Here is a 12,844-nt window from a genome sequence, read left to right on the forward strand (position 1 = left end):
TCTGTTAATCCTGCCTGCTTCACTACCAAATCCTGTTATCAACATCTCCTGAGCCTTGGACATGTCCTACATTGGAAACAAATCCTTGTTGCTGTCCTCCAGAAATGCTTGACCTTTCTTCGCCACAGCATCAACACACTTGACATTAGTGAGTGAATTTTCCCCTGGGAGTCTGGAACTTAATTTTAGCACTGGCTCCTGTTGCCCAGCATTTCCTTTTAGCTCAATGGTGACCTCATTTAGGTTTTGGTATGGGGGTATGTTCTTAGTTGGGAGATGAGGGCAGTGCAGTTCCTGCTGATTGGCCTGATAGGCCCAAGCAGCAGAAATGGGAGGGAAGCACTCCGGCCACCATGAGCAACAGGTAGCACCCATCACCATCATTTCCATACTCAATGGCAAAGCTGTGAGGTGCCATTTTTTTTGCCAGCATAACCTCATCTCTATGTTACACAGAATCTACCTCCACTGTGCAGCTATTTGCCTTAACTTTGGGACACAGCTGAGGATGGGAAAGAGTAGGTGCACCATGCTAGCAAGACTGTAGACTGCTCACCACATACCCAGTCAATACTTCATTTACTGGCAGAACCATCTGCCTAACACTGTCTCGCTCATGTTGCTGGAGAGTTCCATTTCTGAGCAAAGCACCTGGAGGTGGGAAGGAGTCAGGGAGCCAGGCCTCCTGTTCCCACACATCTCCTTAACTGCAGTCCCCACCGTCAAAAATCAGCTTCACGGGAATGCAAAATGTTTGACCTGCATTCCTCAAGAGATACAGTCATAGAGATGTACAGCATGGAAACAGACCCTGCTTGTGATGGTGTGGGAAGCTGCAGTGTCCAGCTAAGGTTTGACTGACTTTAGCTGTTTTGTCAGCTCCCAAATGATCACAGCCAAGTGAGCAGCTAAACAAATGAAACCATGCATTCCAGAGATGTGCAACGCGTTTATAATAGAAAGAGCTGATCTATGGCCATTGACTCTTTTTCAACAACAGCTAAATAAATTGGAGGTTGCAGAACTGAGCTGAAGCTTGCAGGTGTGAGAATCCTTCACAACTGGTTTCATGTGCTGTTCCGCAGGAGCCTCTCTTGAGGATACTTGTTAGATAGAGTCATAGAGATGTACAGCACGGAAACAGACCCTTCGGTCCAACCCGTCCATGCTGACCAGATATCCCAACCCAATCTAGTCCCATCTGCCAGCACCCAGCCCATATACGTCCAAACCCTTCCTCTTCATATACCCATCCAGATGCCTTTTAAATGTTGTAATTGTACCAGCCTCCACCACATCCTCTGGCAGCTCATTCCATACACATACCACCCTCTGCGTGAAAAAGTTGCCACTTAGGTCCCTTTTATATCTTTCCCCCGTCACCCTAAACCTATGCCCTCTAGTTCTGAACTCCCCAACCCCAGGGAAAAGACTTTGCCTATTTATTCTATTCATGCCCCTCATAATTTTATTAACCTCTATAAGATCACCCCTCAGCCTCCGACGCTCCAGAGAAAACAGCCCCAGCCTGTTCAGCCTCTCCCTATAGCTCAAATCCTTCAACCCTAGCAACATCCTTATAAATCTTTTCTGAACCCTTTCAAGTTTCACAACATCTTTCTGATAGGAAAGAGACCAGAATTGCACACAATATTCCAACAGTGGCCTAACCAATGTCTTGTACAATCGCAACATGACATACCAACTTCTGTACTCAATACTCTGACTAATAAAAGAAAGCCTACCAAACGCCTTTTTCACTATCCTATCTACCTGCGACTCCATTTTCAAGGAGCTATGAACCTGCACTCCAGGGTCTCTTTGTTCAACAATAGTCCCTAGGACCTTACCATTAAGTGTATAAGTCCTGCTAAGATTAGCTTTCCCAAAATGCAGCACCTCACATTTATCTGAATTAAACTCTATCTGCCACTTCTCGGCCCATTGGTCCATCTGTCAAGATCCTGTTGTAATCTGAGGTAACCTTCTTCACTGTCCACTACACCTCCAATTTTGGTGTCATCTTGCAAAATGTTTTGCATGTATGTCTGTCTCTGGTTATTACACAGTTCACCCCATCCACCTTCATTAATAGTAACAACAGATTGTGCAGATGGGCTGCAAAAGTGAGTTGACAAGATGAAGGGAGCAGCACTATTAAAGAACCCCAATTGTGCTTGACAATTGAGTTTATACATCTCTGCCTGCTTTTTCATGTTTTTGTCCAATTTGATTTACCAGCACTGCAAAGCTTTTAAAAATACAGGATCCAGGCAAAACAGTTTCAGGTCCTGATGTCACATCAGAGTTGCAGTGAGGTTTGCATTTCAAACAAAAAAATCCAGGCTGTGGCAAAGAGCCAGTTCCAGAGAAACATATTGCCAGCAGCCACACAATTAATGTTATATCATTTGGATGAGGATGGAAATCTAAACACAGTGAGCTAAGATTTCAACTTAGTCACTTCACCAATGATGTCTGAAAGATTTAAAATCTCAGGAGGTTGACCCATTCCAAAACATTCTGATGAAATGGAGTAGTTCTTTGAGTTAAGAGAGGCATAATTTAGAACATGGGCTTTTTAAAGAGAAAAGAACTTGTCATGTGACAAGATTGATTATTGAAACTTTCCTAGCACTGCAGCTCAGAAATGGTAAATTAAACCTGATGGATTCAAATGATTGTGGTTACCAGGTGAAAGCTGAACAGATCTGATGGCTGTGCAATGCTTACTATGAAATGGAGAAGTTGTTCAAAATTTCTTTCTGTCGAAGTGGGACCTTCCAAAAGGTTGTTGTATCACACAATAGTGTGATGACTGTCCCACATACAAGAAGGAACAGAAAAGAGCATTAGTGAGTTTTCAAGGTATTGACATGGCATTGACAGATCAATCAGTTCTCAGGAGTATCCTCTATGCTATTGTTCCTAACCAGAGTCAGAACCACAGTTCAATGATAAAGAGCATAGAGTGGTGGTGTGAATGCTGAATCTGTCAGTTGTCAACATGACTTGTCTGCAATAAATGAATTGTTTCTCAGGCAGGAGTAAGAGATATTTCACAGTTTTGCTCTCCCAGGGCCACTGTACACATCAAAGCACATGGAGGATCTTCAGTTTGCATCAACTTTGAAGGAATAAAACCACCTAATTGTTTTGCATTGTCCAATTTTACCAGGGAATTAGATGTAAGAGATTCCAAGAGTGGCTAAACCTACCCAGAGTCAATATTTAAGCATCTCCATCAACACTTACCAAAACAAAATTCGGCTTTTGGTTTCTGCTTTGCAGTTGCTTCACTGACCTACAAACCAAATGAAAATTAGGTGAGATACATTCTGAATGACTGTCCAGTTTTCTCAATAACTGTTGATGATTTTTCTGTCCAGAGTGGGGCAGTGGTCAGAGGATTCAGCCTGGAATTAATAGGACCAGAGAATGCACAATAAATTCACAGACCACACGCCCTTGACTTCGACATCAACATTGACTGCTGTTCTCAGCATACCACAGCAGCACATCACCACTTATCTCCACCAATTTCACAAGAACTCTGCTGGAGGATGTTCAAAATGTTGAAGATTTATTCCTGCTCATAAAAAGTCAAACACCACAGAAGCATTTTGACAATTTTCAAATGAAAGATCCCGCACAAACAGAATATGACACTATGGCTTTCTCTTGTTTCAGATACAGACAGGCCAGTAAAGTATCTCCAGCATGCCCAGCATTTACAGCTTTTGGTTTGGTTCAGTCCCCACTGCAATAGGTCAACATGTTTACGCATGGCACTGCAGCAGAAGTACACAGGAAGTCTCATTTCATGTGACTGGCTCTTTTACAGATCTTCAAGATACTGTTACTCTGAACATAACCATATACTCTTAACACATAACCATGTGAGGAATCCCATTGTGACAGCAGCAGGAGTGTGGCCAAGTGGTTCACTGCAATAGTCACAAACTGTGAACCACTAACACTTGGTCTAATTATTGTGAGTGGAATTAAGTACAACAGTACTTAACAACACTTCAGTTACAGGGCATTGGTGAAACATAATCTGGAGTTCTCTATACAGTATTGGTCTGTGTTCAGGGAAGGATGCAAATGAATTGAAGCAGTTCAGAGATTTGCTCGACTCAGACCTAGAATGAAGTGGTTTGATTTCTTAAGTAAGATTAAGCAGGCTAGGCTCACATCCGCTGGGGTTTAGAAGATTAAAAAGCAACTTGATTGAAACAGGTAAGAAAGATCCAAAGGGATCCTGGTAGGATGGAAAGAAGCTAGAACGAGATCCCACTGTTTCAAAATAAGGAGACGAGAACTTGTTTTGATCACTAAGGGTTGTCAATCTTTGGAACTCTTGCTCAAAAAGTGTTGAAAATAGAATCTTTGACTTTTTTTAAGGCAGAGGTAGACAAGGGGGTCAAAAGAGTGATAAGGCCATGGAATGCCCTCCCTGCTAATGTAGTCAACTCAGCCACGTTAGGGAGATTTAAACAATCTTTAGATAAGCACATGGATAATTTTGGGATAGTGTAGGGGAGACGAGCTCAGAATTTCACAGGTCGGCACAACATTGAGGGCCGAAAGGCCTATTCTGTGCTGTATTGTTCTATGTTCCATGTTATCAGGGGTAGGTGGGAATTTGCAGTCATCAGATCAAGCATGATCTGTTCAAATGAGGAAGCAGCCTCAAGCTGCTGAGAGGCCCAGTCCTGCTCATAATTCATATGGCTGCACTATCAATCATTTCAATCACAGTGCTGGGTCCACTATTTATCTTCATTAATATAAATGTTTTGGCTGGGAGCATAAGAAGTATAGTTAGTAAGCTTGCAGATGATACCAAAATTGGAAGTGTAGTGGACAGCGAAGAAGGTTAACTCAGATTACAACAGGATCTTGATCAGATGAGAAGTGGTAGATGGAGTTTAATTTAGATAAATGCAAGGTGCTGCATTTTGGGGAAGCAAATCTTAGCAGGATTTATACACTGAATGGTAAGGTCCTCGGGAGTGTGGCTGAACAAAGAGACCTTGGGGTACAGGTTTTTAGCTCCTTGAAAGTAGGGTCACAGGTAAATAGGATAGTGAAGAAAGCGTTTGGTATGCTTTTCTTTATTGGTCAGAGTATTGAGTACAGGAGTTGGAAGATCATGCTGCGGCTGTACAGGACATTGGTTAGGCCACTGTTGGAATATTGCATGCAATTCTGGTCTCCTTCCTACTGGAAGGATGTTGTGAAACTAGAAAGGGTTTAGAAAAGATTTACAAGGATGTTGCCAGGGTTGGAAGATATGAGCTATAGGGAGAGGTTGAATAGGCTCGAGCTGTTTTTCCTGGAGCGTTGGAGGCTGAGGGGTGACCTTATAGAGGTTTACAAAATTATGAGGGGCATGGATAGGATAAATAGACAAAGTCTTTTCCCTGGGGTTGGGAAGTTCAGAACTAAAGAGTATAGTTTTAGGGTGAGAGGGGAAAGATATAAAAGTAACCTAAGGGGCAACTTTTTCACGCAGAGGGTGGTACCTGTATGGAATGGGCTGCCAGAAGAAGTGGTGGAGGCTCGAACGATTATAACATTTAAAAGGTATCTGGATACGTAAATGAATAGGAAGATTTTTGAGGGATTTGGGCCAGATGCTGGCAGATGGCACTAGATAGGGTCAGGATATCTGGTCGGCATGGATGAGTTGGACCGGTGGGTCTGTTTCTGTGCTGTGCACCTCTAAGACTCGAAGACTATGAGACAAAGTTGGCCCAATTTCTGAATGCACAGACGTCAAAGGATGTCAGACCCTACCTCAGGAAAACCATATCCTGGCTGCAGAAAAGAACTAGTATATGAGACAGAATGGAGTTTAAAAAGATATGGGAGCACTTGCGCTGGCTCTCTTGCAGGTGACGAGCAATTATTACAGACTCACAAAGTGACAGCACAAAATCACCAGAGTAAAAGGTCTATAATGATTTAGGTAAGCATCTAATAATCAGAGTTCATTCCTTGAATGGGGGTCATGCATACACAGAACTATGGCTTGCCTAATGCATTTCTGAAGCCATTACAGCTATTGCCTCATATCAATTACACAGCATAATTCATGCTTCATATCAATCTTAGATTTTAATCTTCTCCTGTTCTCTGACTGCTTTCTTGCTCCTTCTCTTCTGAGATATTCTTGTTAGACTACAGTGACATGACCATGAGCAACCAATTGAGACTCTGTTCATTAAGTGTAAACCAACATAGAACTTGATGGGAGGCACTGAGCCCAGTGCTACCGATTTTAAATCTCAAATCTCATGGTGGGTTTTGAATTAATTTATTTGGATTATTAGATTGGATTATTAGAATACACCTTCAAGTGTTTCCTGTATAACTGGAGATGTGGAGTAATTAGTCTGAAGAATCTATGACTTGTGATGACCTGAACTTAAAGGTTAACTGTTTCGTGCACCAATACCCATATGTCAATATAGGCAGCAAAAGATTTTCAGGGATCTACAAAGGTTTTATTGTAAAATCTAATGTCCGACAAAAATCTAATGTCTTCCAGACACTTTCCCAGCCTAGAAGGCAAACCTTGCCCCTTCACTGGGGAAGAACTCAACTCTTTTTTTAATGAAGAAACCCACAACCAACTTAGCCAATTAACAAGTGACCGACATTGCCCATCAGGGGCAAATGCTGTCAGGACAGGAGATAATGCACTCCAGCCCCCATAATTCCTGATCTCCAAGAACTTTGAGATTACCAATGAACATCATACATACCCTATTCAAGGACACAGAGGCACTGACATTACTACAGTAGAGGAGCACATAGTTAGGAAACATATCCCCATTCATTGCCTACTACCTGGGCCTGTTGATGACTACTTTAACTAGACCCACTTGCAGGTCCTCCAAAAAGGTCCTCCAACCTGGCCATGAACACCTTTTCCACACCGAATGCCCAAACTACAGGAGTATGGGCCCGAAGTGTGACGTAAAGAACAACAAAAGATTGTTAAGAGAACTAAACAGGGTGATGTGACAACCTAAACTCATGTGATACATCGACTCCACACGTTGCAAATCAAATAGGTGGCTTTTGGAATGCACTTTATCCCACGATTATATAGGGCTGCTGCAGGCAACACCCTGCATCCCAGGTCCCCAGTCGCAAGTGAGAGGACATCTACATCAAGAGCTCTTCACTGGGCACCCTGCCCAGCGGTGGAAAGGCATGTCCAGGTGGTAGATAAAGGAGAAGAAATGGATTGCAGCACAGGAAACTTCTCACTTCACTAAAAGACATTAAGGTAGTTGCCATGGCGCGGATCAGGCTGTTCACGGAGATTCTTGAACCAAGAGCCGATGTGGAATCCCTTCCAAGCTGGGTGTGGAGATAAGTGACTACCTCAGGCACACCTCAGGGTCCTTCAGCCTGTGAATTACAAGCACTGCTGTTCTCAGGTTACAGACTGTGTTAGCTACGAGCTTGGTCCACTACCGCACAATCCACCAGCTTCTGTGGTGACATTTGGCCCACTCCTCCAGTACCCAACTGATCCCTAACATTGGTCACCCTCACAACCACAGATGATTCTTCCACTAGCCACTCAAACACTTGAAAATGGAGGCTATATGAAGGTAAGTGCTACTCATGATAAGGTGCAGCAAAGGTTGTTGCATTTCAGACTTCGATAAGGTCCTGGTAAAAGACAAGCAGTGGCTTAGGACTTCACTGCAGAATCTGCCCTCCTCCCACTGACTGCCTATACACAGGAGGTGTGTGTCTTAATTCAGGCAGTGAAGCCGGCAGAAGGAAGGGCACACCATCTGGAATGAGGCTTGACATAAATGTCCTGCTGCAGGAAGGCAGAAAATTGCCTCCTCAGTGCAATGGCACACACCGACTAACTGTCCTCCTTCATGGGGACACTCTGTCACCTCTGCAGTCATCCAGAACATCATCTTGTCCCAGAAAAAAAATAACCAATCTCTTCTCAATTTTTGGGACAAAGCCATTGGGAGGGGTCAATGGGACCATGTGGTAACAACTGGTTTGTTTGCAGCGCTAGGCCCCTATAGAACTCATCTCTTTTTCTCATCATCGCACCACCAATTTAATAACCTTCCAAATTCAGAACTCAACTCTTCTTTAATTTTAAAAACCCATCATCAAATGACCTAATCACCCAACTGTCCAAATTACCAACACTGCTTGCCAGGGACAGTATATCAACAATGGAAAGGGCAGGAAACAAGTGAGGGACTAAATCATAATGAAGTTAGTGGAGGAGATAATGAGCCCTCAGTGCCCACCTCTCTCTCTCTTTCTCTCTCTCTCTCTCTCTCACACACACACAATGAACTTGAGGACACTGCTTGGTTTCTCTCCAAGGAAAGAATCTGTATTTTAAATACAAAATACATTATAAATGAGATAGATACTAAAAAGAGCCATTTCCAAGCAGCTTGAAATATGCCTTTCCTTGCGGACTTCATTGAAGTTCACCTATATCACATTAGATTGCGTTTGTGCCGCACTTGTCATCTCCATGCAGCTAAGAAAGATTGATCGCATTTTGAATAATAATGACAGATATTTTCTAATGGCAAGGTGCAACAATGACCCTGCTCGGCAAGGGTTGGTTTTCTGTAAGAGCTAGCTGGGCAATGGCATTGGACGTTCTTTGGCCATCTCCCCAATTGAAGAGGTTTCACTCTGGCAGTGTGAGGGTAACAGCAAAACCAGAGTAAAATAAGAAAATCACCTTCTTGCCTTCACAGAAAATGCACAGAAACTATTTCCCTTTAGGAACAAACAGTAAATATCTACTCTTCTGTGAAGGCAACTGGTTCCTGTGGTATCCGTTCAATCTTCAGAACCCAAACGTAACATATGTATTGACCAATACAAACTGTAAGTGCCTCCCATTTGGATTGCTGAAATCTTCTTCTTGTGAAACATCTTTGGACTAGAGATGAATCTTAGTCATTGCCACATAATTTAAACACAGTAGTTGGAAGAAGAAAGTTCTGCAAAACCTCTTCTAAATACCGATGTGAGTGAGTCTGAAACACTGTGGTTCAAACCAGTGATTCCCCCAGCTCAGGTATAGCTTTAGGGGAAGTACCTCTTGGAGGAGGGGAAAATAAGAAGGAACATCAATGGTTGGTCTGCGAGCACACACAAGCACACATACAGACTCGCTCCCCTCTCTTTCTGTCACGAAGTGTGGAATAGATCTAGAATCAAATCATTTCATGAAGCATTGAAATGCAGGGACAGATACATTAATAATTGGAGGACAAACAAATAAGGGAGGTTAGAAAAATTGAGTTAGCAGAAGGCACAAACATGCAGGTTTGGATAATGTTGGAAATGACCAAAGCAACTGAATTGCTGTTTGTCCTCAACTTATCAATTTATTTGTTTATTGATTAGAATGGTCTGTTGCTACTCATGGAACAAAATAATGGAAGGACTGAATGGCATGCTTATGGATCAATGGGTTTTCAAACCTTCTTCTTTTCAAGATTAAGCACAAAGCAGGCTTTGGAAAGTTCATATCAAAAGGAAGGGTCATATTTACTCACATAACATGCTGAAACTGAAAACATACTCCAACAGCAACAGTGACATGTATCCAATTAAAGATGGATTTCAGAGTCAAAACATGCACTCAGGTCATGAGCAAAAATGCAAGATGTAAATCGGGACCAAATTTCAGTCCTTGAAGGTACCCATGTCACACAAATCAGAAGGTTCTGGCTCTGGGTTTCCAGAAAAAGATGTTATCAATTTTAAATGATGGTGAATCTGTTCTTGGTGAAGACAAATCAGACACTTTATCTCTCTCTCTTTCCACCCCCTGACCATCTGAGTGGACCAGTTGTTTGGGTTGTTTAATTTTTCGTACTCAAGTGGTCCCTTTTGTGAGCTCTTGGTTTGCAGTTAGCCTAGTCCACCCCACTACAGTTCTCAAGATAATAATGTTTGTTATTTGAAGCCAGTTTTGACCACCTGATCAATTCTTCTACTATCCACCCAGAATGATTGATGTTCAAAACCATTACTACACAATGGGAGATGGCGAGTGTCCTTTCAACCCTAGGCGAAAGTGAGGACTGCAGATGGTGGAGTTTACAGTCAAGATTAGAGTGGTGCTGGAAAAGCACAGCAGGTCAGGCAGGACTCGAGGAGCAGGAAAATCGACGTTTTGGGCAGGAGCCCTTCATCAGGAAACAGGAATCCTGATGAAGAGCTCTTGCCTAAAACGTCGATTTTCCTGCTCCTTGGATGCTGGCTGACCTGCTATGCTTTTCCAGCACCACTCTAATCTGGACTCCTTTCAACCCTAATTCATTTTGTTAAAAGAAAAATAACTATTTTATTTAAATTGTACAATTTGATTTGCAAATAAAATTAAGGCAGCTGTCCACAGTCGGCAGTGACAGTTTTCTGCAGAAGGGTCACAGGATCCACAACATTAACTGTGTTTTCTCTCTACACATGCTGCCAGATCTGCTGAGCTTTTCCAGCAATTTCTATTTTTGTTTCTGATTTTCAGCATCCAAAGTTCTTTGGGATTTTTTAATGGCAATTTTATTTTTGGAGTTTGCCATCTCTGCTCTCTATCTTCTTTACCACAATCATTCCTTCCATCACAGAACCAAAGGCAATATACTTTCTATCCAACCAGTCATTTTAGTGCAGACAAAGAACTGGAAATAATTTGTACTGACCCAGCACTGGCCACTGAAAGAATACCTGTCCCTGTGTGTTTCAATTGGAAATTCTCATCAGCTAGCTTCATCCCTCACCTACATCAGAAACTGTGGTTTAGTGTAGCTCATTAATAATTTCTTGTAAATGTTAAGTCACTTATTTACTGGTGATTTGATTTGATTTGATTCATTATTGTCACATGTACCTCAGGACAGTGAAAAGTTTTGTTTTGCGTGCAGTCCAGACAGATTGTACTATTCAAGGATAGATAGATCATAGGGTGGTTAGACAGAGCAAGGCATACAAGGTTATGGCTGTACAGAAGGTACACAAAAGCAAGATCTATATTAGATTTGAAATTTGAGAGGTCCATTCAAATAATCTAATAACAGCAAGGAAGAAACTATTCTTGAACCTGTTAGTACATGTGTCTAAACTTCTGGAGCTTCTGCCTGACAGAAGAAGTTGGAAGAAAGTAAAACCTAGGTGAGAGTGGTCTTTGATGATGTCGGATGCCTTTACATGGCAACAAGTGCGGATGAAGTCCATGGATGGGAGATTGGCTTACATGATGGTCTTGCCTGTGCACACAACATTTTGTAGTTTCTTACGCTCCTGGGGAGAGGAGTTGCCGTACCAAGCCGTGATGCAACCAGATAGAATACTTTCTACAGTGTGTCTGTAAAGGTTGGTGAGGGTCCTTACAGACTTGCTGAATTTCCTTAGACTGAAGAGGTGTTGTTGTGCCTTCTTGATCATTGCATCAACATGGGAGGACCAGGACAGATTGACTCTCTCAACCCCCTCATCTCCACGGTTTTATTTAGTCAGGATAAAGTTCAAAAAACAAACATGCCAAATGACCATTTGAATATTTTTGTTCGGGAAGTCGACAACAGACGTAATCAGGTCCCAGACAACACCTGACTAGAAAGTGGGATTCATGTCACATCATTCTGGGAATTGACCATCTTTAAAAAAAAAACAGTCCCCTCTCCTTACCTCCAGTAGCCCAAGCCACCCACCCCACTATTTGCCTCCAGGAAAGCCCATGTGGTATCATGATAGGGGACCAGTACTGACCAGAAGCTGAGCTGGGCCAACTAGATGAAGACCCTGTCAAAAAGAGAAGGCCAGGTTATAATCCAAACAATGGGCCAGTTTCCCAAAGCTTTGTCACCAGCCACAAGTTAAGATTGTGAAAGAACACTCCTCACTCACTTACATCTGTGCAGCTCGTGTATTCAGGACAGGAATTGACAGGGCAATCAATGGCTGCATTATCTCACACTCCACCACCAGCACCATAGTATATACAGAAACATGAGCAACTCAGTCAAATCCACCCCATCTCCCAGTCACCAAGAATCACAAAAGCAATAACGCCACAGATGAACAATCAGCACCAGGTCCGGACCTAGCCATGCACTGTCTTTGTGTAAACAGAGATAACTGTTCTTTCATTGCCACTGGGTCAAAATCCTTGAATTTTCAACTCAACACCATCAAAGGAATGACATTCCCACAAAGATGGTTAGCTTCCAGTTGTCCAAACTGTTTTGACTGCTTGTAACAGATCTGCTCAGCAACACTGATTTTCTTTTCAACACACATTTACTCATTCTTCTTGCTTGCATACAGAGGAACAGCAGGAAAAAGCTTATGACCTCAGGAAAGAAAACAAAGAATTCCAATTTTGTAATGCTTTTCACAACTTTCAGATGTGCCAAAGAACTACAGAGTCAAAAGTCAGAGAGATGTTCAGCATGAAAACAGACCTTTTGGTCCAAATCATCCATGCCAACCAGATATCCCAACCCAATCTAGTCTCACCTGCAACCACCCGGCCCCTATCCCTCCAAACTCTTCCTATTCATATACCCAGCCAAATGCTTTTTAAATGTTGCAATTGTACTAGCCTCTACCACTTCCTCTGGCACCCATTCCACAAACACACACACGCACCACCCTCTGCATGAAAAAGTTGCCCCTTAAGTCTCTTTTATATCTTTCCCTTCTCACCCTAAACCAATGCCCTCTAGTTCTGGACTCCCCCACACCAAGGAAAAGACCTTATCTATTTACCCTATCCATGCCCCTCATGATTTTGTAAACCTCTATT

General features: G+C 42.5%; 1 protein-coding gene across 1 annotated transcript in view; it reads right to left on the minus strand.

The window, feature by feature from the left end:
* LOC132837065 (pleckstrin homology domain-containing family A member 2-like) overlaps window positions 1-12,844 on the minus strand; it is a 109,986-nt gene that overhangs the window by 46,173 nt on the left and 50,969 nt on the right. Inside the window, exon 4 of the mRNA XM_060856748.1 lies at window positions 3,256-3,304. Coding sequence (XP_060712731.1) covers window positions 3,256-3,304 — 49 coding nt within the window. The remainder of the gene's footprint in view (window positions 1-3,255; window positions 3,305-12,844) is intronic.

Source organism: Hemiscyllium ocellatum, chromosome 48 (genome assembly GCF_020745735.1).
Source record: "Hemiscyllium ocellatum isolate sHemOce1 chromosome 48, sHemOce1.pat.X.cur, whole genome shotgun sequence".
Lineage (NCBI taxonomy): Eukaryota > Metazoa > Chordata > Chondrichthyes > Orectolobiformes > Hemiscylliidae > Hemiscyllium > Hemiscyllium ocellatum.